The 27934-nt window shown below is 54.0% G+C and overlaps 2 protein-coding genes across 2 annotated transcripts; one reads left to right on the top strand and one right to left on the bottom strand.

Moving 5' to 3' along the window:
• Nucleotides 1-366: 366 nt before the first annotated feature.
• Nucleotides 367-11245, top strand: Plk1 (polo-like kinase 1). The gene is made up of 10 exons (XM_005405103.2): nt 367-793; nt 1466-1634; nt 2418-2562; nt 3532-3625; nt 4725-4944; nt 8573-8728; nt 9905-9982; nt 10156-10310; nt 10404-10586; nt 10752-11245. The coding sequence occupies exons 1-10, from the start codon at nt 386-388 to the stop codon at nt 10956-10958; spliced, it is 1815 nt and encodes a 604-aa protein (XP_005405160.1). The 5' UTR covers nt 367-385; the 3' UTR covers nt 10959-11245.
• On the bottom strand, nt 11201-27934 carry Ern2 (endoplasmic reticulum to nucleus signaling 2; the record flags this gene model as incomplete). The annotated part of the gene is given in 21 exon segments (XM_013504864.1): nt 11201-11598; nt 11682-11749; nt 11831-11954; nt 12324-12451; nt 12533-12680; nt 13802-14001; nt 14081-14180; nt 14251-14440; nt 14569-14653; nt 19658-19820; nt 20043-20198; nt 21150-21271; nt 21384-21531; nt 21617-21695; nt 24042-24306; nt 25106-25207; nt 25444-25551; nt 25665-25737; nt 27094-27166; nt 27421-27454; nt 27829-27934. Coding segments are annotated over 21 exon segments (2673 nt in total), but the record flags the coding sequence as incomplete, so codon positions are not given.

Raw genomic sequence — 27934 nt, forward strand, 5'->3', positions numbered from 1 at the left:
CTGGAGGGTGGTGTTGGGAAAAGCTTCCAGCGGCGGCGCGAGCGAACTGCGTGCGGGCTCTTCCGGCCGCGGCGGAGGGCGAACCCGAACGGACCACCGCTCCCGGGGCCGGGCCCAGCCTTCCCCGGCCGAGCAGCGGCTCCCAGGGGCTCCCGCGTCGATCAAGTTTCCTGCCGAGCTGGGTGCGAGCCGCAGGGCTGCGGCGCAGCAGGGCGCTCCCATGGTGCCGCGCGGCGGGCGGGTTTGGATTTTAAATCCCTACGGCCAATCAGTGGCGCGCAGGCCCCTGTAACGTTCCCAGCGCCGCGTTTGAATTCGGGGCGGAGCGGAGCCGTGCAAAACCTCTGCACCGACCCTGCGTGGTCCGCGGAGCAGCGCCGGGAACATGAACGCGGCGGCAACGGCAGGGAAACTGGCGCGGGCCCCAGCTGACCTGGGGAAAGCAGGGGGCCCTGGGGCTGCAGCTGCCGGGGCCCCAGCGGCTGCTCCGCCGGCGAAGGAGATACCCGAGGTCCTGGTGGACCCCCGCAGCCGGCGGCGCTATGTGCGGGGCCGCTTTTTGGGCAAAGGCGGCTTCGCCAAGTGCTTCGAGATCTCGGACGCAGACACGAAGGAAGTGTTCGCCGGCAAGATTGTGCCTAAGTCTCTGCTGCTCAAGCCGCACCAGAAGGAGAAGATGTCCATGGAGATCTCCATTCACCGCAGTCTCGCCCACCAGCATGTCGTAGGCTTCCACGGTTTTTTTGAAGACAACGACTTCGTGTTCGTGGTGTTAGAGCTCTGCCGCCGGCGGGTGAGTGTCGCAGCTGGGGCACTGGAGGTGCCTGGGAGCCTGGGTTGGAGTGCCCGGATACGGAGGTACAGGGAGGGAGTTCCCCGGAAAGGGCGCCTAGGACTTGGAGGTCCTAGAGCGGTGGGGCTGGGAACCCCGAGCTAGGGAAGAGCAAGGCCTCTGGAAAGAAGTGCGTGGCCCGCGGAGCTGCTAGGGAAGTGGCTTCCGGTTAAGTGCAGCCCGAGTCGTGGTGCTGCTAGGCAAGGTGGCTCCAGGACGCTAGGTCTGGGGGAAGGGAGGGCAGGCAGTAGACGATAGAGCCCAGGAGTTGCTAAAGGAGTCTCCGGGCAGGGTGTAGGGGTGCGAGTTTGCAGGATAGGACTGGGTCAGAGGATGGGTGGTTGGACCCGACCTCAGAGCTTCCGGGTAAGAGAGGGATCTGGACAGCGATCTGCTGGGAGGAAGCCCGGGAAGGGGATACTGGGAACTTGGAGCTCGGACCCAGCAGGCGAGGCCTGTTGTGAGTGATTATGACCACTGTTCAGGCAGGGTCCTGAAGAAGGAATGGAGAGGAGAGGACCTGTCGATACTCCTTCGTCCCCTGAGGGCCCTGCTTTAGCTCTGGGCTGTCTCTATCCAGTAACCAGTGTGTTTGGGCCTCATACCGCCTCCACTTCACCCTTCCCTCCCCAGTCCCTCCTGGAGCTGCACAAGAGGAGGAAGGCCCTGACGGAGCCTGAGGCCCGCTACTACCTGCGGCAGATTGTGCTGGGCTGTCAGTACCTACACCGAAACCGGGTCATCCACAGGGACCTCAAGCTGGGCAACCTCTTTCTGAACGAGGATCTGGAGGTGAAGATAGGTGAGATGCGGGGCCTACAGGGGTGCTGTCCTCACAGTTCAGGAGGTGGGAATGAGGAGGCTAAGAAAGGAAACCGGAAGGATGGGGAGGGAGGAAGAGGATGGGGGAGTCTAGACTGTTCGCTTTTAGATGTCTCTTCAGTCCAGAAAATTAAAACAAGAGCCCACAAGCCAGCATCTTGCCTTCAGGTGCATTAGTCTTGTGCCCCAAAACAGTATTTTTAAAAAGAATTTGAATTAGTTTTGGAGGTGGGTGCCTCAGGAATGCTAAGCAGACACTCTACCATAGAGCTACACTTCTGACTGGTTTCCATGTTTTTAAAATTGGAAGGCTTGATACAATAATTGGCACGTGGAGTGCCTTTAAAAATGTAGAACTTGATCAACACAGGAACGGCATTTCCTTGGGGTGTCTTTTTGCTGAGCTTCAGATTCCCCGATTTGCCGTAGTGCCCACTGCTCTATCACTGTGTGCAGACTTGCCAAGTAGCAGTCTTGAAGTTGATCTGCTTGACCCCCAAGACAGTTGAGCTTTGCTGTCCCTGTCAGCTCTCTGTTGGTGCATAGCCCTCCTTCCTCGGGAGGGGTGAGGAAGGTCAGTGGGAGGCCTGTCCCTGGAGCCAGGCAGCGGGAGGACTCTGGGGCAAGCCTTGCTGCACACATGGAGCAGAGGCTGTGGGATCAAAGGACGCTGGTGCTTGAAGGTCAAGCTTGAGCCAGCTGTCTGCTTTGGCAGATGGCAGAGGCTGGCACTTGAGCACCCCTCTTCCTCCCTCTGTCCTAGGGGATTTTGGACTGGCAACCAAAGTGGAATATGACGGGGAGCGGAAGAAGACCCTGTGTGGGACTCCTAATTACATAGCTCCCGAGGTGCTGAGCAAGAAGGGGCACAGTTTCGAGGTGGACGTGTGGTCCATCGGTTGCATCATGTAAGTGGGGAGTTGTCCAGGACCGATGCAGCCTCAAGGGGCCCTTTTGAGACATCTAACCTGACTGACCTTTCACTGCTCTTTCTGCCTCGGGGAAATTTTGTTCTGAAGGACGTGTTGCTCCCAAACAAAGCCTGACTTCCATGTTGTTCCTCGTCACTTTGGTGTATCTTGTAGGGCCCCGCAGCAGGGGCTGTGGGTCAGGGGAGCGGGACAGGGCCTCCACAGCTTTGCCCTAGCTCCTTCCTGTTTGCTCAGTGTGGTCTGCACATCAGCACCAGCGGCGTCTGGGAGTTTGCTACCGTGGCGGAATCCCAGGACCTAGGTGACTTCCTGGACCACAGCTTGGATTTTAGCAAGGCTCACGGAGGCTTCTCGTGCATAATCTAGAAACATTGATCCACACTGGATGGAGAAATTCAGCCTGGAATTACAGCCGTCCGAAGGGGGGCTGTGGTGTCAGGATCAAGACTGGGGCGGCAGAGGTTTGGGCCTTCTTAAGTTTTACCTTTTTTTTGTTGTTTTTGGTGTGAGTGCTGGAGAGTTTGACACGAATTGCAGTGGTTTTCATACGTATTTGTAGTGGGGCTTTTTCTCCAAGTCACAACTACAAGTCTGAAATACAGAAGTACTAAACATGGAGCTCCTGTGGGAACAGGTGGCCCACCCACCTTGGCCTGCTGGGGGTGCCCAGTGGCCCCAGAGGCCCGTGCATGGAGTCCTTGATCACTGCAGGCTGGAGTTGGACAGTCTCTGCCCACTGAAATCCAAGTCTCCTCACCTCCATTTACCTGAGAACTGATCTAGCCAGTCATTCTGGGGGCTGCTGAGCAGATGTGGAGACTGTCCTCAGGGGCCTGTGAGTTAGTGTCCAAAGGATGTCTGTTCTGCCTGGTGTCTCTGAGGCAGTTCTTCCTGTTCTGGGGCTTCTTTGGGACCCTTGAGCCAGATTCCACCTTGTGCTTACAGGTATACCCTGCTGGTTGGTAAACCACCTTTCGAGACCTCTTGCCTGAAAGAGACCTACCTCCGCATCAAGAAGAATGAATATAGTATCCCCAAGGTGACTAACAGCACTTCAAACTTGCTTCTTTTTACTGTTCCTCCAAAGCTATATCCTGGATAGAGGTAGATAGTCCTAGCCCTGGGGGTGGACAACAGCTTTGAGAGCCTGTGTCAGGAATTGTCTACAGAACTTGATGCATATGTACACGTAAGCTTTTCCGGGAGAAGAGTGTTCCTAGATTTGCGGAGTGCCTTGGGCACAGTAGGTGCTTGCAGAGTTGTGAACCGATGTGAAACCAAAGGCTTCCCAACGACAACACGGTGTTCATTTTTATAATCACGGGCATAGGTGCATTTAAAGGAGTAGCCTATTTCTGTAGAAGCCTGGCATGCAGCCATGTTCCTATGTGGTGTCCATGCCTCCTGTGAAACCCAGAGCCACATTTCTGCAAGGACATTTGGAGAAAATGTCATGAAGGGTCATCTCACTGTCAGCATGCAAGATTAGGTAGGTGTGATTCCTCTGTATTCTCAGACATGGGAGTTAATCTCCCGTGCCTCAGTGTTCTCAGCCATAAGTGAAGGGTGATAGGAGAGACCTCTGCCCCTTAGAGAGTTTTGTGAGGGCCAAATGAGTTAATCTTAGAGCACTTTCCCGGCACACAGTAAGTGCAGAGTTAATGCCAGGCCGTTCCTAGGCCTCTAACCTGTGCGAGGTGATGTCCCAGTGAGTCTTCCTAGTGGGACTCCAAGCTCGTGCTGTGTCCTCATTCTATAGGTGCAGGTACAAAGGTCCTAGAAAGCCCAGGTTACTTACGATGGCTGGTACTAAGAGACAGAACTGGAATTTAAGTACAGATCTTAGGATCTCGAGGCCTATATGCAAGTGACTGTAAGTGTGTAAGGCAGACTCGGGAAAAGATTACCCTAAGTTAATCTTCAGTATCAAGAAGAAGGCAAAATGATCATTCTCACAATTTAGGCAGGCACTTGTGGATTCAGTAAAACCAGTTGTGGAGAACTTGGCCTTGCTTATGGCTCCGAGCCGCGGTGTCTGGGGACAGGAGTGGGGGCCCAGCTGGGCTGCAGGCCCTCTGTGGCGGGGCTGCGCTTGGGCTTCCTGTCACGTCCCGCTTAAGGCTTTTGGTCTGCTGCAGCACATCAACCCCGTGGCTGCCTCCCTCATCCAGAAGATGCTGCAGACAGACCCTTCTGCCCGCCCAACCATTCACGAGCTGCTCAGCGACGAGTTCTTCACTTCTGGCTACATCCCAGCTCGCCTCCCCATCACCTGCCTCACTGTTCCGCCAAGGTTTTCAATAGCTCCCAGCAGCCTGGACCCCAGCAACCGGAAGCCGCTCACAGTGCTCAATAAAGGTAAAGTGGTCTGGGTAAGCTGGCAGGGCCCAGAGAACCTGGCTGGAGGTGTGTTTGTGGCTTGCTCCCTGCTCTCCAGAGCTTGGCTCTAGAGTGGGACAGCCTTCTCTATCCTTGAATCCTGGGCCCTGTTCCCTTCTCACCCTGGGTCAGCCCATTGGGTCTAGGAGGAAAAATAGATTGAATGCCAACCCTGAAACAGTGATCGTTTTGATCACTTTAAAAGTCTTTAATATGATTCTTGTGTGGCTCACTAAAAAAGTAAGAAAAATTTCATGGTATGTGTAGAACAAAGGTGATCAAAGGATATGGTGACTGCTAATGATTTTATTGCAGTGTAGGACACATTACCATTAATCCTCCTCTGAACAATCCCCCTCTGCTTCAGACACACTTAGCAGTCATTCTTGGAAATGTGTCTTTTACTATAACAAGTTTTTTAAAAGTTTAACAATTACGGGGCTGGGGATTTAGCTCAGCGGCACAGCACCTGCCTGGCAAGCGCGAGGTCGTGAGTTCGATTTCTGGTACCGGAAAACAAGAACAAAAACAAAAAAACCCAAGCAAACAAAAAAAAAGTTTAACAGTCGTATTTTTGATTGCCCCTTATAATGCAGTAGACTTTCCCATGTGCCCACAGTTAGCAGGATGTTACACATTTGCTCCATCTGCTCCTTGCTGTTCCTTTGTAAAAGACCAGCACTCTGCCATTTACCCATGTACACTTCAGTATGTATCTCTTTGAAAAGATGGACATTTTCTTATAAAACCACTTGCTGCTGCTCAGGTTTCTCTGTTTCTGGTCTGTTCAGAAGACAGAAATAGCAAATACATGTTTATGTGGGAACCTTATGTTTATATTTCTGATTCACATATTTTATCACTAAAATATCACAGTATTTTAGTTTGATATTAGTCCAAGCTTACAGAAATGTGGAATATACAGAAACTCCTGTACCCTCACTTTTTTAGATCCAGCAGTAATGTTTTCTCCACATGTGCTTTATTAGTCAGTCTCTCTTTGTCTGTGTGTTTTTCTTCACTGTCTCACTCTCCATATATATATACATATCTTGTCCTTTATTCTCAATACTTCAGTGAATATTTCCTAAAAACAAAGATTCTTTTACATATGTACACTACATGGCAGATACCATTATCAGATTCAGGACATTTAACATGGATCCAATATTGCCTTATAGCAATGTTTTAAACTACTCTATAGTTACTGCTTTTCTTTCATTTTAAGTGTCTGATTCAGACATAATATGAACAAAGTTTTACCTCTTTGATTCTATACTCATAAAAATATCCTGCACCACTCACCAGGCTCTCCTTGACCTCATGACCCTCCTGCTTTAGCCTCCTGATGGCTGGGATTGCAAGAGTATGCCACCGTGCCTGACTTTGCATTTCTTTTCTCTTAGATTGATATATTTTTCCTTACATTAATGTATTTAAATTTTTTCAACATACACAAGGTAGTTTCTAAACAATGTTTTATTTTCCTTGTCCTTAGAATATATTTTTATATTGGGGGCTGGGAATTTAGCTCAGTGGCACAGCGCCTGCCTGGAAAGCGCGAGGTCATGAGTTTAATTCCTGGTACCAGGGAAAAAAACAACAACAGCAAAAAAAGAATATATTTTTATATGTAGGATAGATAGTTTTTTTAAGGGTACCTTGAAATTCTCTATTCTTCTGTGTGGATATACCACCAGTGGTATGCAGCTTAAGTTCATTTGTTTTAGTCAGTTGTTAGGTATCACTTGATTGCGTTGTCTTTGTGACAGAATAATATTGGGCTTAGACAGAGAAGCTGGAAACACAGTAGAGCGGAGAGCTCCCATACACCCTTCATGGGTCTTCCGCAGTGTCAGCTCTCACTTCACTATCCGACAAGACTAAGGCAGCGCTCCAGACAGGCTCCAGCTGTATCTGCACCTAGCGTCTTTCCCCTTAGTACCCCTCGTTCTCCGCCAAGGTCTGACCTCACCCCCCCGGCAGTGAGTTAGCAGTCTCCTTAGTCTGCACCCGTAGCAGCGCCCTACCCCGCGCTTGTCTGTCGTGACCTGGACACTTTAAAGGCCACAGGCGAGTGACTTCCTACAGTGCCCTTCGGTGTGGACTCGGTGCTTCCTCCTGATGACCCTGAGCGGTGCATCCTGGGCAGGAATGAACGAGGGGCGATTTCTCAGTGTGTCACGCCAGGAGCTCCTCTGCTGCGTATGGGTGACGTTAAACTGGACCACTTGGTGAAAGCGTCATCGCATGGATTTCCTTCTTGGAAAGTTACTATTTCCCCGAGTGGTCAGTAGTTAACTTGAGGGGAATTCCTTTGAGACTGTCCTGTTTCTTAAACTCTTGCCCACTAACTTCAGTACCAGTGAGTGGAAGGTAGTTACAGCAGTCATTACTGTGATTCTCTGAGGACTGAGCCCAGGGCCTCCCGCATAATATACTGTGGTATGAAATGGAGTGGTGGTTTTTTCCCTCTCTCCACTCCTGTACTTTAGTAATGGGAATTCTCTAATGAAGCACTGTCTCATCCCTCCCGTTTATGTGGCTGGTCCTGTCAGTAATAGACCCGTGCTTATCTATTTTATTGTTTGAGCTATAATGCTGTTACTTTAAGAATGGCTTTTTTTCATGTGGTTTTACTTTTAACTTAATGGAACTGTGAAAATATTTGTTGTGGAGAGTTTCAGGCCTCCCAAGGTAGATGGAACTGCCTTGCACGTTCTTGTGTGTTCTTCGTCCATTCAGTGGTTGGCAAATTGGTCAGACCTGTTTTTACCCGTTTCACCTCCTTCCCATTTTTTGCTGATGTTTTAAATGAAACCTCTAGTATCTTACCGTTTCACACTTAGCTTCGGTCGTAACAGGGTTTTTTGGTTAAATTGAAAACTTCAAAAAATTTTTCCGGGGGCTGGGGATTTAGCTCAACGGCACAGCGCCTGCCTGGCAAGCACAAGGTCATGAGTTCGATTCCCAGTACTGGAGAAAAACCAAAAAAAAAAAAAATTTTTTTTTTCATATTGCATAAGGAGAATTAGCACCTGGTGGGGGGAATTAAATAATTAAGCAAAAAGAATAAAAATCATGTATTCTCATATTACCCAAACACAACAAATATTAAAATTTCAGTATATTTCTTTTTGGATTCTTTGGTTATATGTAAGTGTTATATGAAGTAGATTTTGGATGGAACGTTGTATACTTTCCTTTAGTGCCCATCGAGCGCCCCCTGCCGACGGACTGTCGTTCGCTTGCCTTCTCATCTTTCCACATGCTGAACATGCCTCTAACTCTTTGCTTGGAGCAGGGTAGCTCTGAGCTGCTGGTGCCTTCAAGCTGCCCGTCTGAGTGACCAGTGTCCTGCGAGGCCTCGCTGTTGGGTCAGGGGCCCGAGCACCTGAAGCTCTATGGCCTCATGGTGAGCACCACGTGTGTGTCGTATGCGCATGGCAGCTGCTGCGTTAATAACCTAGCCCTGACTCCATTTCCCCAAAGCAGTGGTAGCTAGAAGAGCTTTTCTCTGAGAAGAGTGCCGCTGTGGCAGAGAACACCACGGGCCTTCTCAGCCCCCCACTTCTGTGCCTGGCTGATGAGCGTGTCGCCTTCCTAGGCGTGGAGAACCCTCTGCCTGAGCGCTCCCGGGAGAAGGAGGAACCAGTGGTTCGGGAGGCAAGTGAAGCTATCGAGTGCCAGCTTGGGGACATGCTGCAGCAGCTGCACAGTGTCAACGCTTCCAAGCCTGCAGAGCGGGGCCTGGTGAGGCAGGGTGAGTGCTGCGGGCCCTGGCGCATCTGGAGAAGGTGGGCAGAGTGGTGGTAACTTAGCCAGGCCCTTCCTCGTTATACCGTGGCTCCCCCGTTTCCTGCAGATGAGAATCCACATGAGTTAGCCTGACATCCAAGTGCTCCAGGGTGTGGCTTTTGCTTTACTTCATCTTCTGGTGCCCTGATCGAGCACCTTGGTATATGTGCACCGATACATTCTTTCTGCTCACTTCCTTGAGACGGACCCGGATGAGCTCTGTCCCCCAGATGAGCCCCATGCCCCGGATGAGCCCCATGCCCCGGATGAGCCCCATGCCCCGGATGAGCCCCATCCCCCGGATGAGCCCCATCCCCCGATGAGCCCTATGCCCCGGGTGAGCCCCACCCCCCAGGCATCTGCCTGGCCCGTTCTTGCCCCTCTTGGTCCCTGCTCCAGCAGCGATCCCCTCCGTGACCTCCACCTGGCACCCACTGCTGGCCCTTTTCAACCCCCGAGCGTGCTTTATAGTTAGTTCTCTGAAACACTTCAGCATATTCCACAGTTTCTTTCTTTGTTTAGTTGATTTGAAATACTGGTTTTGTTGCAGGCACCAAACATAACATTTGGGTGTATTTGGGATTCTCCGTTCATTCAGTTTCTTAATCTTCTAAATAGGGAAACTAGGCAATCTGATTCTTACAGTGTTAGAAGGCACTTAAGGTTTTGATCATACTTTTCTTTTTTTGAGACAGGGTCTCCCTATGCAGTTCAGGCTGCCCTTGAGCTCACTTTGTAGCCCAGGCTGGCCTCGAACTCGCAACAATCCTCCTGCCTCAGCCTCCCGAGTGCTGGGATTACAGGCATGCGCCACCACACCCGGCTGAGTCTACTTACTGTAATTAGTCTCTTTTCCTACAGTTAGAATTTGAAGTCCATGCAGCCTGGGGTTTTGTGCCCACCGTGCCTGTGACAGTGCTGGGAAGGACAGCTGGGCTTGTGTGCTGCTCTGTAACTTTCTGCTTAGGTGTCCGTGCTGCTTCTGTCTGGGCTTACTGGCGACAGAGGCCCTGCTGTGCCTTCTCTGGGGCCCCAGGCCTTTCGACAGCCCAGCAGGGCCCAGCAAGCATCCTGGTGTGGGCCACGGGAGCAGACGCAGGGGAAGAGGCTGTCTGGACAGTAGTCTCTGTTTCTGTTGCAGAGGAGGCTGAAGACCCTGCCTGCATCCCCATCTTCTGGGTCAGCAAGTGGGTGGACTACTCCGACAAGTATGGCCTGGGTAGGTCTCTTCCCGAGGGGCTCGGGTGGCCGCCTTTCGACCCTCTGGTTGTTGCAGGCTCTGGCCCGTTGCGGCTCCCAGGTCCCTGCTCAGCACTGTGTCTCCATCTCAGGCCTCCCCTCTAGCCCCAGTGGCCCACTTCCCCTCTCTGAGGTCCCCCTCCCTGCCTCCAGGGTATCAGCTTTGTGACAACAGCGTGGGGGTGCTCTTCAACGACTCCACGCGCCTCATCCTCTACAACGACGGGGACAGCCTGCAGTACATAGAGCGCGACGGCGTGGAGTCCTACCTCACCGTGAGCTCCCACCCCAACTCCCTGATGAAGAAGGTGAGCGCTGCTGCGGGCCTGGCTGTCCCTGCACGTGGGGTCCGGCCAGAGACGGGCTCTGACTGCGGAACCCCCTCCCCAATGCCCAAGCAGATCACCCTGCTCAAGTACTTCCGCAACTACATGAGCGAACACTTGCTGAAGGCGGGGGCCAACATCACGCCGCGGGAAGGCGACGAGCTGGCCCGGCTGCCCTACCTGCGCACCTGGTTCCGCACGCGCAGCGCCATCGTCCTGCACCTCAGCAATGGCACCGTGCAGATCAACTTCTTCCAGGTAGCGGGGCAGGACAGGGCCCGGCCACGTGGGCGGGGGTGCGTGGGTGCCTGTCCTGGGCAGCAGGCGGTCCCCACGCCCAGTCAGGGCGTCTTCCTCCCTCGGCTCCCCGCAAGCACAGGCGGCCAGTCTCTTCAGCCCCGCCCCTGCCCGCCTTCCTTCCAGGACCACACCAAGCTCATCCTGTGCCCGCTGATGGCGGCCGTGACCTACATCGATGAGAAGCGGGACTTCCGCACGTACCGCCTGAGCCTCCTGGAGGAGCACGGCTGCTGCAGGGAGCTGGCCAGCCGCCTGCGCTACGCCCGCACCATGGTGGACAAGCTGCTGAGCTCGCGCTCCGCCTGCAATCGTCTCAAGGCCTCGTCCTAGCCTCCCCGCTTGCCCTGTGGACTGGTGCCCCTCACTCCAGCAGCACCAGGGCCTGCGCTGCCGGGCTCTGGGCTGCATTTGTCTCGGGCCCCCGGCCGGGGGGCTGGGCGGGAGCTGTGTCAGCCTTGCGGGTGGGCTGCTAAGTTATTTTTGTACATGTTCAGGTGTGGGTTCTCCAGTGTCTGCCCCTTCCCTTCAGCCCACCGCATGAATTGTACAGACATTTCTGTTGAGTCCAGGACTGTCCTTTCCTTAGCTTTATATACATTAAACATGTGTAAATCTGCTTTCTCTTCTTGTATTCCCTGAGGGTGCCGGGGCTTCAGGGCACGGCAGCTTCGCAGCCATAGCCCGCCAGCCGCTGCCGGTCTTTATGCTAGGCCAGCCTCCGCCGCAGGCCCAGCTTCTTGGCTGGCTGGGGTGGAGGCCACTGGCGGCTTCAGCTCCCTGGCAGAGGCCCTGGCTGGGAGGCCGGCAAGTAGTAGGGGAGGAACAGGCCCTCGGAGGCACAGCTCCGCATGGTGCGGTGAGTGTGGAGGAGCAGCCTCGGGAAGCGGCGGGTGAAGTACTGGACGAAGCTGTCGGGGACGCAGCCGAGCACCTGCTGCACCTCGGCGGGGAGCTCTCTGTAGTGGTGCTTCTGAGAGCGGGAAGAGTGGGACCCCGGGCTCAGCTGTGGCGGGCCTCCCCGGGTACAGGCCCCACCCGGACCCTGGAACACACCTTGTTCCGCATGGCACGAAGCAGGTCTCTCACTGATGTCCCCCTGTACGACCGGAACCTTCTCAGATCTGTGGGCAGAGAAACGGGCTGCAGAGGTGTCCCTGCTGAGCTCCCCTCCGCCTCCGGGGCCCACCGAGTGTGGCCACTACCTGTCTGCAGTGGCACGGAGATGTGCTGGCGCCAGTTGTCCCGGACCACCTTGCAGCCTCCTGCCTCCAGTGCCGTCACCAGGGGACCCCACTCAGACTCCTTCTCCAGCCAGTCGCTGACATCCTAGGACCCACAGAGTCCTCAGCCTCAAGGCAGAGGCCCTAGGACCGGGAGATGTGTGGCTTGGGGGTGGGGTGCAGCAGAAGCCTCTTGGGTACACGATTTTCTGTGCAGGCCTCCATGATACTCAGGGTCCTCCTGGGAGGCAGCAAAGCGGGCGGGGGATCGGCCCACAGGCATAGCGCGAGCGACAGCTTCGGGGAGAGCTGGTGTGTTCCCAGACCGAGTGCTAATGTGGAGATGGGGCCAGACCGCCTGGGCCAGGTGGTATTCTTGTGCTCCCCCAGCTGCTCGGGCATCCCTGGGCGTCTTTCTCATCACTCAGACCTAAACTTGGGTTGTTGGAGATCATTCTTAAGATTTCCCTCTGACCTGGAAGAACTGGAGCTGCTTGGCTCTGCTCCAGAAGAGGGGGTGGGCCAGCACCTGGTAGGCAGAGGGGCGGGCCTGTGGCAGCGGGCTCAGCATGGCTTCAACCAGGTCCCGGGCCAGCACCTTGTCTGGAGGGCAGGAGGAGAGGGATGCATTAGTCCTGCCTGGCCTTACGCCTTTCTAACCCGCCACGTGGGTCCAAGTCTCACCATGGGCCTCTTCCTCCAGATGAGCCAGACAGGGAGTCCCTACAAGGATGTTGGCCTGGCGGCAAAGACTCTCTCCAAAGGGGTGGCCACCCCTGGAAAGCACGTAATAGAACACACAGCCTGCAGAGAAGATGTCCACAGCGCTGGTCTGGAGCCAGAGAGACAGATGTAAGAAAAGGAAATTAGTTTGGCAAAATTTTCCCCGGGCCCGTCAGGCAGCCTGGGGCTGGTTCAGGGTGGAACTCTGTCTTCCTGGGCATCATCTCTTGGCTGTAGATCCCACCCCCAACACTGCCCACGACTCATCCCACCTTTCACCCGCTGAGGTTCTGGTTTGGGTGCCCCGCTGCTGTCCTGCAGAGTATGCAGGTAGCAGAACTGAGGGAAGCTGGCTGGGCGTGAGGCAGTAGGTGGGCACCACTGACGCTCAGCTCCAGCTGGTTGGCACCAGGAGATTCTGCCAGGGTGGCAGGGCTAAGTTTTCCAAGAAAAACCCAGAAGTCCAGATTTTTCTGTGGGAATTGCCCAGTGTTAAAATTCTGGCTGTGAATTAAAACAACCACGCATTTAGTGCCTGGGTCCTTGGGTCTCCACGCCACCGCCTAGAGCTTGCTTTTGATTGCAGGAGCGGGAGAGGCTTTGCCTGGTGACTGCTTCTGTGCTCCTGTCATCTATGCTGGCGACTTCAACTTGCACCCATATGCCAGGACTATAGCATCGATAATCATGGGGTCCCAAACCCAAGTCTCCATGGAGGCCCGATGCTCTGTTTCGACTACGTTGGCTCGTTTTTAGCTACTACTCTCCAGAAACCTCTGACTGGCTCTAACTTAAGTAAGAGCCACTGTACTGGCCTGGGCATTCTTCCTTGTTTGTTTTCTTCTGTGTGCCGCAGTGACTATAAATCACAGTGCGGACTGTTTTCTAGTTCAAGTTCTCTCAGCCTTCGCACATCCGATGTTATGGGCCAGGCGGCTGTCCTGGGCACTGTAGGCTGCTTTGCTGCACGCCTGCCGATGCCACTAGCACTCTCAGTCAAGACCCCAAAAATGCCTCCAGACATGGCCTAATGTCCCCTGGGCGGCGAATCGGTCCTCGAGTGAGAGCCGCTGCTCTGGGTGAGGAGGGGTAGGTTACCCTCCTCTGTGCAGTAAGACAAAGAGGAGGCTTGCAGGAATGGCTCGCCCGCACAGCTAGTGACCTGGAGCCACATCGGGAAGGGAGCGGGACAGGAAGGGAAGCTGCGCCCTCAGGTAAGGGCAGACTCACAGGGCTGTCCGGGGGCTGCAGCTGTAGGAGCTCGGGTGCCATCCAGCCCTCCGTGCCGGGAATGCCTGAGCGGAGGCTGAAGCTGCAGCGGCCGGCCGGCAGCTTCTTGCAGAGGCCGAAGTCTGAGAGCACCACCCTGCCCTGGCCCTGGCTGTCTGGCCCGGCGATGAGGATGTTGCCCGGCTTCAGGTCGCGGTGCACTGTGGGCGGGGAGCGGAGGGAGCTGAGTGCTGGCGGAGGGCGGGACGGGGTGGGACGGGAGGCAGGGCCCTCGGGTACCTATGTGTAAGGAGTGCAGGTGGGCCAGGCCCGACGTTAGCTGCTGCAGCACCATCCTGGGCTCCAGACCCCAGCGGTCCGGGTCAGGGCTCTCCACGTACTGAGCGCAGTGAGGGCAAAGGTCAGTCTGCAGCTGGGGGTGTGCCCACCCTCCCTCCGCCCCGGCTCACCTCCTGCAAGGACGCCTGGCAGAGCTCCAGGGCAAGGTAGTGGAACTGGGGGCTCCGCTCGGTGCAGAAGTAGCGGAGCACGTTGGGGTGCCGGTCGGACTCCTGCAGCAGCTGCACCTCCCGCCGAACCAGGCCGAAGCACTCCCTGAGGAGCCGCTTCACAGCCACTGCCCGCCCCTCAAACTGTCCCCTGAGGGTGGCAGGGGCGAGAGCGCATAAAGGGACAGGTCGGGCAGGTGAGCGCAGGGATCCACCTGTCCGCCCGCGGGGTTGGGGAGGGTGTGTCCACACAGGCCGCAAGCGCCCGTCTCCACTCACCGGTAGACGAAGGTCCCGCCTGCCCCGCGCCCCAGCACGTCCTTGGGGTGGAAGGAGATCTTCCCCACCACAGTGAGCTGCCGGGCTGGGAGAGAGGAGGTGGCATCCCTCTGCTGGCTGCCCGGAGTCGCCTCCTCTGCCCGCCTCTCCACCCACACCTGACCCAGCCCAGGTCCACCCTGAGCTTCCGAGGGACTCCCACCCTCCCGTGCTCAGCCTGCTGCAGGGCCAAGAGGAAGGGCCCAAGGGCCGGCCCTGGGTGTGGGGTGCTGCCCCCGGCTTTCTGTGAGTCCTTAGATAAGTGCCCGAGACACTGGCCTTTCGTCTTCTCGTGTGTAAAGCAAGGCTCACGTTAACAGCCTCACGCAGTATTAACATGAGCACTAAACATATGGAGTCGGGTGTGGGTGTGCACACCTGTACTCCAGCTGCTTGGGAGGCTGAGGCAGGAGGACCACAAGTTCAAGGCCACCCGGGAACTCAACGAGACCTTGTCTCAAAAAATAAAGAGGGCTTGGGAAGTAGTTCAGTTCGAAGGCCCTGGGTTCAGTCCCCAGTACTGCCCCTCCCCTCAAAGAACACAGGGAAAAAAGGGGTGAGTAACGTTGGCAGCATCATCTTTGGGGTAGCTTCCGTCCTGCCTTCCCTCTCTACGTCCTCCGTCATTCTCTGATACCAGTTCTACCTCCATCCACTCAACTGATGTTGAATCCACGTCAAACAGGAGGGTGGATTTCGGCAGCAGAAAGGATAACAGCGAGCACAGCCCCAGAAAGACGGCCAGGTGGGGAAACAGGGCGCATCGGGGTGCTACGTGGATGCAGAGCCGATTCTAAGGGGCCAAGGAGCCCCTGGAGGCCTTGGCTTCCTGCGAAGATGGGCTGGGTTGGATCAGGAGGGCAAAGCTCTTTTTTGCTAGTTATTGCTCCTCCGTTTGAGTAGCCTGTGGGAGGCTTCACCCCCAGATCCAGGCACGTGCCCTGCTCAGCCCCAGAGGCACTGCATACGGCTAGCTACATGTGTATGGCACCCCTAGAGCCGCGTAGTGCCGGGCCCCTGAGATTCTTCTACTTAGGAAGAGCCGTTAGCTTTGCTCTCTACCATCACCTCTAGGAAAAGCGAAAAAGCAAACGAGGATCAGCATTAGGCACCGTGAGAAAAGCACGCAGCCGTGCCTCAGTGGTGCTCTGCATTATTTGCCTGAACATTCATTCTCACTACCTGCAAGGTGCAGGTGGTGACCTGAACTGGTGAGCGCTGGCGTCTCGGGAGTGGGCAGGCTCGGGACCTGTGGGAGGCCCGTCAGCAGTACTGTCTGGGAGCTCAGCAGGGACAGTCGCTTGCAAGCCTACTGGGGTAAATCCTGCTCGCCTGACTCACCTTCCCAGCCCCTCTCTGTACCACTTCCTGGTGGGTTCCTGTTCTATTGTTTGCCTACCTTCCCTGTTCCCCACGCCCTGGGTGTGGGGTAAACACTGGCAAAGTACTTGCTGGGTTAAATATTCAGTTGCACCCTCAGCGTTAGACAGAGGCCAGCCTTATGGCCATGAACGCCTTAAATAGAGAGAGCAGGAGCTGGGGAGACTTAGCCTGCACACACAGGCCTTTGTCCGCCTTCCGCATCATTATAACGGAGAGGTAGCAGATGCAAGAGGTAAGCGATAAAGCAACCAAGAGTTGCCAGGACACAGGGAACTGCTGTACGGTCAGAAGTACCTTGGAAGCCCTGAGTGCACAAGACGTCTGCTGCTGCTCTTACAGAGGCTGGGAAGTACTTAGCTCATCACACTCTTCAACAGGGGTCTGCCAGCATTCAAACGGCAGCAGCCCGCTGCGGCCCATTAAGAGCACACACGGGAGCCAGCTGCCCTGCATTTTACCCTTCGAGCTGCCCCTTAGCAGCTTTGCGAGCCTGGCTAGAAGGGGAGGTGTGATTAAGTCCTTCTGTTGCTGTTTCTCTTCCATGAAAGAGGCATTATCAAAGAACACACCTCACAGGAATGCTGGGAATACCACGAGTTCACGATGCTTGGTGGTTAGAACACTGCCTGGTACACAGTAAGCACTATATAAATGCTTGCTCCGCTTCAGGGTTGCTTGTGCCCACTTGCCATTAAGTATTCAGTGCAGGTGGCAGTCCTGAAGGAGGCCCAGCCAAGCACATGTAGATGGATTGGTGTAATGGAGTAGGATACTGCTCGCTGTGGATTCTCTGAGCCTTAGAAACATCCCTCAGGAATGTCACTCTCCCCACCAACATGGGAAGGCCAAGATTTCCCAGAGGAGTTCCTGAGCTGAGCACAGGTGTCCAGGGAACGTAACAGGCCGCCACCGGCGCTGGTGTGCACTGGTTCTCCAGAGCCTTTGCCGGTAGGCACATTCTGACTCTCCCTGGGCTAAATCAAGATGTTAATCCCCTGGACTCCAAACGGGGAGGTGGGCAAACCCGGGCTCCACTGTAACTGCCTGTTCCTCGCACCTGCTCGCCGCACATTCCTTCCAGAACCACTATGAGAAGCATGGCTTTAGCCTCTCCCGCGTTCCAAGTCCCTGACTCAACAGATGCTCAGTGAGCCTGCACTGTCCTCAAGGCCCCAGGAGGAGCAAGACAGGCACAGCCACTGCAGGAAACTACAGGACAGCGGCTCCCTACTTTGCCACAGTCCCTACCCCTCCCAATGGCTCGCCTGCATTTCCACTGCATTCTTCTATTTCATCCCCTTGGCCCACCCTAGTGCAACCCTGCCTTCACTTCCCGGGTGCACATCTGCTTCCCTACACCCCTGAGTTTTCGTTTGTGCCCCTCTCTTCGCTGCACACCTGGAGAATCCCTTCGTATCCTTCGGGGCTCTCAGCTTACACATCACTTCCTGTTCTCCCGTCTGCTCCCTGCAGCTCCTCAGCTGACCCCACCATCATGGCCTTTATCACCTTCATGGTACTTGGATTTTTTCTTTTCTGTCTTTTTGAGACAGGGTCTCGCTATGCAGTTTGGGCTGGCCTTGAGCTCACTTTGTAGTCCTGGCTGGCCTTGAACTTGCAATGATCCTCCTGCCTCAGCCTCCCGAGTGCTGGGATTACAGGCTTGCGCCACCATGCCCGGCAACTGTATGGTGCTTGTCTGTTTGTTCCCTATAGGCTTTGCCTAGAGTTCATGAAAACGCCACAGGGAAGATTCACTGCCATTTCAGGCAAAGAAAATGAAAGAAATATAAAGGTCTGCTTTATTTTTTTTTTAAAGGTTTGCTTTAAATGACAGAATATCATATTGTATAGAGTTTCTTCCCCCTGCTGAGTTTAATAAAAAGGTACCAGGCTCTATCTGGGTCAATCTGTTTTATTCTCTTATTTTCTCTTGCTCCAAAACATTGATCTCACCCTTTCCCTATGAGAATTTTTGGTATTTGGCTGAGCTAGATCTGGGATTCAAGGTCCTCTTTTTTTTCCTCCTTCCTAACCGCTAGAGGGCATTGTGTGTGTGTGTGTGTGTGTGTGTGTGTGTGTGTGTGTGTGTGTGTTGGAATTGAATCTAGGGCCTTTATATGTATCGCAGGCCTTTTAAAATTTTTTTATTTTGAAACAGGGTCTCGCTAACTCACTAAGTTGCCCAAGCTGGGTTTAAACTTGTGATCCTCCTGCCTCAGCCTCCCAGACTGGTGAGATTACAGGTATGCACCATCACACCTGGCTTCTGGAGAATTATTACTATCCACTGATTTAGACAGCACATGAGGACACTTCTGGAGAAGGAATACCCATCACAGCAATGACTGGGGTCTAGTGAGCTGGGGTGGGGGGGCAAGCATGGGAAAGTGCAAGGAGGAATTCGATCAAGACTTTGGCAAAAGTCATGCTGGGAAAAGATGGAGCCTGTGTTGTCTGTGGAAAAACTAGCAGAGTTCACTGCAGAGGCAAAAGGTCTGGAGAAGTGAGAACTTGAGGTGTCATGGGAATTACCTGGACCCACTGTGAGCCAGTGAAACGACAAGATCTACAATACCTTGGGCTCAGGCACCGCTGCTGTACACTCCCACCTCCATAAACTGACCTTGGAGTAGGGGAAGTGTGCAGAGGTGCAGTGTGCAAAGCCCTGGGCTTGCTCCCCATCAGAAAACAAAGCAAAGCAGGGCAGAGCAGAGCAGACCCCAAGGCAGGAGAGACATTTCCCTCTTAGCAGAGGCCTGAGCCGAGCCACGGCCAACGCTGGGGACAGCGCTACCGCACCAAGCCGGGCGCAGGTGACTGACCGCAGGGTGCACGGTGTGGGGAGGTGGGCTGGGCAGCAACCGCGAGGTGCCGGCTCCTGTCCACAGAGAGACCAACAGACCCGCAGCCAGAGCCGAAGGAGCGAAAGCCCAGACTCACTCACTGAGGCTTGTGCAGAGCTCCCAGGGGCACCCCAGACACCAGAGGACACTTGGGAGGGTTCAGCTGAGAAACGGTGGGAGAAATTTTGAAAATCGTACCTGGGAAATTTACTCTTACTATAACCAAATACGATATTATTTTAACATATGCAGTGATAACATCTCCTCGGCATGATTTGATAATGCTGATGGTAGCCTCTCACGCTGAGGTGATAGATGAGGTGGGTGTTATTATTCCCATTGACAGATGACAAAACTGAAGCTCAGAAGTTAAGTAACTTGTCAAAGGTAAAAAAACAAACGGTGGAGCGGTGTCTACACCCAATTCTTTCTACATCCAGATTCCAGTATTGAAAAAAACAATAATAAAGTAATGATAGAGGACACTTCTAGAGTGCCGAACTAGCCAGGTGTGGTTACATATACCTGTAAATCTCAGCACTCGGGAGGCTGAGGCAGGAGGATCGCTGTGAGTTTGAGGCCAGCCTGGGCTACAAAGTGAGATCAAAGCTGACCACATAGTGAGACCTTGTCTCAAAAAAGAAAAAGAAAAAAAATAGAGCACTCCACTGTACAACACTGTCAAAACACCCTCTTATCCTCTTAGCTTGTTCAGGCTTAGCCATCCATGATAGTGGCTCCTAATCCACTGACTTGGAATTAAATTAAATCTGCCCCCCCTTTGTCTTTGTCTCTGGTTTGGCCTTGCCTTGTTGACTCACCCTCAGGATCGCAGGATGGCAAGGCTTCTTCTGAGGGGCTCTGAACCCTCTTCTGGCCCTTCGAGGTGGCCCCGGAGGCCTGGGCCTGAGCACCCTGTGGGACATCGGGAGGGCCTGCAGGTGCCGGGGAAATCTGCGGCTCCGTCTCCACCAACTGCTGCTGCTGAGAAGGGAGGCTTAGGAGACCTTAGTCCCGGCAGGGCTGCCCTGTACCTCGGACGGCCTCGCACTGGAGCGTGGGCTTCAAGTACAGGGACAGGGCTCAAGGAGGGTCTGGGAGGAAGGCAAGGGGCAGCTGGAGAGCAGTGATGAGAGGCTGGGAAGTCCTGGGGAGAAGGAGCAGAGTTCTCCTAGGACGGGCCTGAGGTCAAGGCGATGGGCTTACCTGCCTCATGAGGAAGAGAATCCAGCCTCCCAGGAGGGCGGAAGTGAGCACAGCTGCCAGCAGGTCTTGGTATCCCAGCCCTGGAGAAGAGACTAGAGTTTTCTCTTCAGGATGCAGCTCCGAGTCCCACAGTTCCTCCTGGTTCAGGTTCAGGACCTGAGGACAGAGAGGCCTTCGGTCTGGTGTCCCCTCCCGCCGGGGAACCCCCAACTCTTCTTCAGGCTTAGCGGAAGGGGCCGCAGGTGGTCGCCTCTGGCGGGAGACGTGGCGCTCTCCGTGGTGCTGAAACAAAGGGTGCCTGAAAGCGGTTTGCCAAACCTAGCAGGTGACCAGCATCTCCTTGATTATCCCTTAAAAAACACAATTATGTACCTAGAGGGGTGTGGTAGCATTTGCTGGTAATTCCAGCACTCCGGGAGGCTGAGGCAGGAGGATCGCAAGTTCAAGCCCTGCCCGGGTCAGAGTGACTTAGCAAGACCCCATCTCAAAAATTAAAACAAAAGCAAAACAAAAAAGGGGACTGGGGATACAGCTCAGAGAAAGGGCCCCAATACCACAAAATAAATACATAAAACAGGCTACAGAGGTAGCTCATTGCAAAGGTTCTGGGTTCAGTCCCCAGTACTGCAAAACAAATAAACAGATATTCATGGGATGTTACTAAAACTATAGATACCCACCTCTAGAGATTAGGAATTGTGTGGGTCTCAGGTAATTCTCAGGTACAAGTAGATTTGAGGATTTCTGTTCCAATTCAGCTGTTCTTTCTAAACCTGAGCTACTTACTAATGCTTCTTATCCAACCCTCTCCCAGGAGAACATGATTTTATAGTTTTTCTGTTTTCAATGTCTCACTTGATGAACACGGTATTTTACAATGCTTACACTGAAGAACAATAAAGAAGAAAAAATGAGCTATGCTGCGTGATATCTTTTTGACACTTCTAACACTTCCTGCAGTAACAACAACAAAATATTCATCTTCTGGGAAACTACATGAGGCCAACTGACTCTCCATGAAATACTGCTTCTAGGAGCCTGAGGAAAAGGTCCAGGGACTGCCCATCTATCTGGTCTCCTCCCGGCCCTCTGCCCTTCTTTACTGACCCCCAAGAAGGGAGCCAAAGCATGGGTGCCTTCCGAAGGTCTTGTCTCGGCGGTCCCTCTGCCTGGGGCAGGACGGACCCGCAGCATGGTGGTGTGCAGGACTGGGGGTGGCTCATGGTGTCCTAAGGGCAGTGATAGCAAACAGTCAGATGGCTGAAGCCCTCAGTCTTCCACTCAGAAACTGGGCTCATAGGTTCTTTATTTTTCTTCCAAATTGGAGCCGGGAGACCTCACCGATGAGCAGCCACTGGCTGGGGAGGGCCACACTGCCCGAGGGGTATCTGACCGCAGTGCTGGGCGACCCCTCTCGCTCCCCTGAGACTTGGAGTGTCACCTCGTCCGTGGTGGGGCCGTCCACGGGGGCCAGGGTCAGTCCGCGGGGCTACGGCAGAGGATGAAGAGCCACGGTGAAGAGGCTCCCCCCTCCTCCGTCCCTCTTTCTAGCCCATTCATGGGTCATTTCTCACCACCAGGGCCACCCCTGTGTGGACCAAGGCTTTGGAGACATAGAAGCCAGCTTCGTCTTTCCCCACGTACAGTGTCATCCTAGTGGGAAAGGAAAGCAGAGCAGAGGGTGAGTGACGGGGCGGGCGGTTTTCAGGTGCCGCTGTACCCAGGGCCTTGAACAGGCTCATATCCCATTGACTCCGGGCTTGGCTACGTGACTTGCTTTAGCCATATCAGTAGCACATGTAATACCGACAGAACCTTAACATATGCTTGGGCCCTGGGGCTCACCCTCCGGTGTTGCTCTTTGGAACCCTGAGGCCACCACGTGAGGAACCCCCCTCCCTAACAAGGGATGAGACATCATGTTGAATAGAAATGAACTATTCGATTTGACCCTCCAGAGGCCAAATGGTCTCCCAACTCTGAGACAGGTGAGACCACCCCAGGTCATTGTCTCTATCAAATCACCAGCTGACTTGAGAGAGCAGAGAAGCATCTACTAGCCAACAGACTCTTAAAAATAGAAAATGTTCACTGTTTTTTTAAGTTCTAAGTTTTGGGGCTGTTCGTTACGGTGCAAAAAATAACTGGTACAAATTCTTTAGTCACACCGGGTGTGGTGGTGCACGCCTGTAATCCCAGCACTCGGGAGGCTGAGGCAGGAAGATCGGTGTGAGTTCAAGGCCAGCCTGGGCCACAAAGTGAGCTCAAGGCCAGCCTGAACTGCTTAGCGAGACGCTGTCTCAAAACAACAAAACAAAACAAATTCTCTAGTCACAATTTCTATGGCAGGCCCAGACTTCTTTTAAAATCTCAGCTTTCTGAATCGGAACTCAACACTTATTCTCCATCTTCTTGTTTTGTTCCCTGCTTTTCTAGCTTTCCTACTTCTAAAAATGGCTGTGCTCTTGTGCTTCCCGGAGCTTGAGTGTGACCCTTGACTCCTTGCTCGCAAGAACCAAACTCCTCAGCAACAAATTCTAACTAGTTTTTCCTCGGGGCAACTTTTATCTTCTACTTATTCCCACCTCTTGTTTTCCTACTCTCGTCCAAAGCATCACTTTTGCCTGAACTAATGCGATGTTCTACAGCTGACCGTTTCTCTAGGTGCTTCTCTTTCATCACCCTAAGATACTCTTCACATTGCAAACACAATGAACTGTGTGAAATGAAAATATGAGCAAATTGCTCTTTGTTTAAAATTTTCCAGCTGGGCATGGTGGCGCACGCCTGTAATCCCAGCATTTGCGAGGCTGAGGCAGGAGGATCACCATGAATTTGAGGCCAGCCTGGGCTCATAAGCTAGTTCAAGGCCAGCCTGAACTGCATAGTGAAACCCTGTCTCAAAAAAATGAAAAAAAATTTATTTTCCAGTGGATTCTCCTTACATTTGGGAGAAAATGCCCCAAAGTTTCAAATAATCATATAAAATCTCTCTGCTTAACTTACAGCCTCAGACATTACCCTCTTCTCAGAGCTATGCTTCAGTTTTATTTAATTTTTTTTTTTTTGTACTGGGAATTGAACTCAGGACCTTATGCTTGCCAGGAAGGCACTGTGTGGCTGAGCTATATCCCCAGCCCTTCAATTTCTTTCTGTTGCTGGACTGTATGCTTTCTCCTTTAGATTTCCTATTTACTTTTAGGTTTCAACTTAGCTGTCCCCTCGGGAAGCTTTCCATGACTTCTTCCTGCTCCCAGTATCGACCTGGGCATCTTTCCTACACATTCTCATTACACTCTGGACATCCCTTGTCTTTATCACACCAGGTCATCACTGCCTGCCTACATATCTGTCTCAGTCCCTAGACCCTGAGATTCTTTTTTTTTTTTTTTTTGTCTTTTTGAGACAGGGTCTCGCTATGCAATTCAAGCTGGCCTTGAGCTCACTTTGTAGTCCAGGCTGGTCTCAAACTCACAATGATCTTCCTGCCTCAGCCTCCCAAGTGCTGGGATTACAGGCATGCACCACCACCCTGAGATTCTTGTAGGCAGAAACAATAGCTATCTTTCTGTACTCCCAAGACCTAGCAATTGATAGGCACATAGTATGTGCTCAGTTAATAGCTGTGGGACAAACTGACCGAGCGGACACTCCCTGATTCTCCCCATCCGTTTCCTGACACCGCAAGATGGAAGCGCTAAAGCATTAGGTGGTGTAAGGGAAGGTGGCACTGCCCATACTGAATAATCAGTCCGGGGCAGCACCCGCAAGTCAGAAGAGGTTGAAATCTAAAGGGTCCTTCCTAAGCCAGATTACGCCCTACCCAACGCTGACTGGTGGGACTGTTTGGGGGATTCTGGGGACAATTTGGGGGTACAACATTTCGATCGCTTGGTTCAGCTGTATTGGGGGCCATGGTTCAATATCACGCCCACCACTACCCATGGGCCGCAACACTTCTGGAAGCTCCTTCCCCGGGTCCCAGTGAGGGACACTTACAGAAGCTGCGTGTCTGAGGCAGAGAAGAAAGTGGCTGCGTCCTGGGCGCCTGAGGCAGGCAGTCGGATGTGGCCCCAGCGGAGAGCAAGAAAATGCAAGGTGTCCCGAGCCAGCGTGAGGTGGGGCAGCTGGTGCAGACCGTCCTGGTGCCAGGTGTAGACACCCGTCACGGGCACGCCCAGGTCCTGCGTCCACAGAACCGCCCCACTTCCTGGGTCCACAGTTAGCAGCAGGCCCATCCCGCAGGAGGCCAGGTAGCTCACATCTGCCAGGAGAGACAGCTGGGGAGACGTCAGAAAGTTCTCAAGGGAGGCACCTGGGAGCACCTTCATGGAAGGTCATTTAGGTGTGTGGAAGTCAGGTGAGGCCGCGGGAAAGTCAGCCAGAGGTCACGGGGACCAGTCAGGGTCATCCGCAGATCACTCGGCTGTGCGTGTCAGTCTGGGTCACCGAGAGAGACCTAAGGACTCAGAGACTCAGCTACGGCCATGGGACGGCTGATGTCCACCCAGGTTGGTTGCCGAATGGTCCAGGGGTGTGGGAGTCTCTTGGGAGTCACTTGGAGTGTGAAAGGGCCAGCTTGGGGCCCTGGAAGGACATTTGTAAAGTGTCAGGGTTCCCTATGAGGATCTTATGCCAACGATAGAGTCAGGGTTTGAGGGTTTTCTGCCAGGGACACCTGTAAGGTACCCAGGCAGCTGGGCAGGAGGGTCATAATGCCAAGCGGATGGTCAGGGGGGTGATTTGGGAAGAGGTCGCGTAGGGCCATCTGTGAGGGCCACTCAACATGTAGGTTAGGGTATGTGTGGGTTGCTTGGGATCACAGGATGTGGGGCGTCACCTACAGCTACCTTGTTGGGGTCATTGAAGCATGTGGGGTTTGGGTAGTGAGACAGGGTACATGCGGGTGAGCCTGGGTATTTTGGGGGTCACTTGGAGTCACGTGCCGGGAGTAGGGGTTAGATGCGTCAGAAGGTGGGCGGGGCTTGGCCATGGATGCCGCTCAGGGATCCTTGCATTTGGTGTCCTGCTCCAAGGTGGGGCCAGGGAAAGGCGGCACTCACATTTCCCAGGTGAGCCATCCACGGGCGGCGCGGAGTAGCGGCGGTACGTGGTGTTCCAGCGCAGGGCTGGGGTCCTGGGGTCGTGCATGGTGACCGTGTACTCTGGAGAGCCCAGGCGCAAGGTTACCGGAGTGCTCGCGCCGGGCTCTCCTCCCTACCCCGCCCCCAGGGGCTGTTCACTTCACGGGGTGACGCAGACCCGTCTTGTTTATTGCTGCACCCCCAGCTCTTCACTCAGTGCCCAGAAAAATATCTGTTGATGCCTGACAGACCGACTCAGTTTGGATAGCCACTGCCAAGTCTGGACAGAGAAAGGGGCGCTTTCCAGCTGGACTCACGCGTTCGGCCGATGTACAGGTGGGCGGCAGAGAGACCCTCTGTGGTCAGAGCCGTCTGGGTCTCCCCTGACTCAGGATCTACCACAAACCAGGCGTCCTGCTTCCGGCCTGTGGACACGGAGTTGGCCAGCTTCCAGGGCGGCGCGGGAGCGGGCGCATACCCTGACGCTCCTGTGCCGGGCTGGTCTCTCCCGGCGGCCCCAGGCTGGGGAGATGCTTACCTGTGTAGAAGACCCCGTCAGAGCTGCGGCAGGGAGAGGTGTGAACCAGCTCTGGGATGGTAAATGGCAGTTTCTAAGGAAAAACGTCCAAAGCGGAGTGAAAATAGAAAAACACACACAGCACTTATAGGGCAAATACACATACAGCGACCTTTACGTTAGGCACTTTTAGTATAATTTCTGCTTTCCAGGTGAGGAAACTGGAGTTCAGGGAAACTGAGTAGCTAGCTAACACCACACAGCCAGCAAGAGGCGAACTGGGTTTTTCTGAGACAGGGTTTCACTACACAGTGCAGGCTGGCCTTAAACTCACCTATGTGGCCCAGGCTCGCCTCACATTCGTGGTGACCCTCCTGCCTCAGCCTCCAGAGTGCTGGGATTACAGGTGTGAGCCACCACGCCCAGCTCTAAGAGCCAGGTTTTGAACCCAGGGAGGCAGGCTTTAGAATCAGCGCACCTACCACTGAGCTACACAACCTCTTTGGGAACTGCAGAAAATCCTACACTTAATGCCAAGGTGTCATACAATGCACTCGATCCCTGCCTGACGGCCTCCTCACAAACACAGAGAGATTTCAAAGTTGTCAGCGCCCACAAAAGCCTCGGAGAGATTGAGGGGCTGTTCCAGAATAAAGGGAACGTTGAGCCAGCGCTGACTACGAGTGGAGATCCACCCTCCGGCCTTCTCTGCCCTGGAGTTAGACTGATTTTCTCCCTGGAGTCAGATTTGTCTGGACTGTGTAAGAGGGTGCCCTGCCCTCTGGCTTCCTGTTGGGTTTGGGGCACAGGGTGAGGTCCGAGGATGTAAGCCCTATTGCTGGCCAAACACCAACCAGCTTTCAGAGTCGGAGCTGGCCCTGTGATTGGCAGCTGACCACATACGCATAAGTAATCAACCAAGATCTGCACAAGACTCACCTTGCTGAGCCTAGCCTGAACTGCCATCCCACCAAATTTTGAGCTGTTTGTCTTTTAAGTCTTTTGGAGAAATCCATTATGTAGTATAAGCTAAATGATGCACAGATGTCCCTTTAAAAGGCCCAGAGTTCTTTTACTTTTATTTTTATATTTTTGTCTTTTTGAGACAGGGTCTCACTCTGCAGTTCAGGCTGGCCTTGAGCGCACTTTGTAGCCCAGGCTGGTCTCGAACTCAAAGTGATCCTCCTGCCTCAGCCTCCTGAGTGCTGGGATTACAGGTGTGCTCCACCATGCCCGGCAGCCCAGAGTTCTTGAGAAGCCCCTCAATACCCCGAGTCCTACGGTCTTCTCTGCAGACACAGCCAACCCCTGTGCTTTCCCATAATGCTCAGCGCCCTGACGCACATCCTGTTCAAGACCCCCGGATTCTGACTCTGTTTCCCTGTACCCGTGGCTTCCTGCAGATGGAAGCACGGCTCTCATCCACCCCCAGACACTGTAGGAAACACACCATCAAGCCCTGCTGTTTCTGGGTCCCCAGGATGTACAGGCTGCCGTCCGTTGGGTCTGAGAGAAAAGCCGTTCTGTGAGCAGAGAGGAAAAGAAACAAGGTTCAGGGCATGCTGCTGGCTTCACGAAGCCCCCATTCCCTCCCGCTTCTCACCTACCAGGAGCCCATCCTTTCGGGGAGAACTTGGAGCTCCAAGATGCTGCCCCAAATCACCCCCAGACACAGCTCTCCCTTATTTCCACCACATCTGCCTTCCCTAAACCTCCAGACACATACGGCTGCCAGCTCCCAGCTTCCCCGCTCCTGGAAGACCCCAGGTTCACTTACTCTGTGACGTACGTGGGTCCCTGGACGGTGGGCTCTGCAGGGACATGGGCATGGGCGTAAGTCTCCTCTAGGCTCTCATTGAAAAGCAAGGCTCAGAAGTCACTGAGCTCTTGCTGCCTGCTGGACACCAGGCCCAGCGTTTAACCCGCACACAGTGTCATCCTCCCAAGGATTCTGCCCGGCAGGGTCGTTACCCTTTGCCTCATCTTTTTTTTTTTTTTTTTTTCCTCATCTTATAGGTGAGGATATGAAGATGCCAAGGCTCAGAGAGGCGAAGCGGATTTCCCACGTCCGCACAGCTCGTAGGCGGTGAAGCTGCCTCTGGACACTGGCTTGTTGCAGCCTGTCAAAGTTCTCCTCCCCCAAACTCGGGGCCCGCGTGGCGAGAAATGGCCATCCCTCGCTTACCATCCTTGAGGGTCCACTTCAAGTCCCCCGTCTGCTTGCTCAGTGCATGGAGATTTCCATCCAGGGTGGACACCAGCAGGAGGTTCTCGGGCCTGAAGGTGTGGAC

Source organism: Chinchilla lanigera, unplaced genomic scaffold (genome assembly GCF_000276665.1).
Source record: "Chinchilla lanigera isolate Chin_1 unplaced genomic scaffold, ChiLan1.0 scaffold00092, whole genome shotgun sequence".
Classification (NCBI taxonomy): Eukaryota; Metazoa; Chordata; class Mammalia; order Rodentia; family Chinchillidae; genus Chinchilla; species Chinchilla lanigera.

Excerpts from the sequence above, each read along its gene's own strand:
- Plk1 (XM_005405103.2), top strand. The coding sequence starts at position 386 with ATGAACGCGGCGGCAACGGCAGGGAAACTGGCGCGGGCCCCAGCTGAC. Across the intron at positions 2,563-3,531 it reads TGGTCCATCGGTTGCATCAT|GTATACCCTGCTGGTTGGTA; the intron begins GTAAGTGGGGAG and ends TTGTGCTTACAG. Across the intron at positions 3,626-4,724 it reads ATGAATATAGTATCCCCAAG|CACATCAACCCCGTGGCTGC; the intron begins GTGACTAACAGC and ends GGTCTGCTGCAG.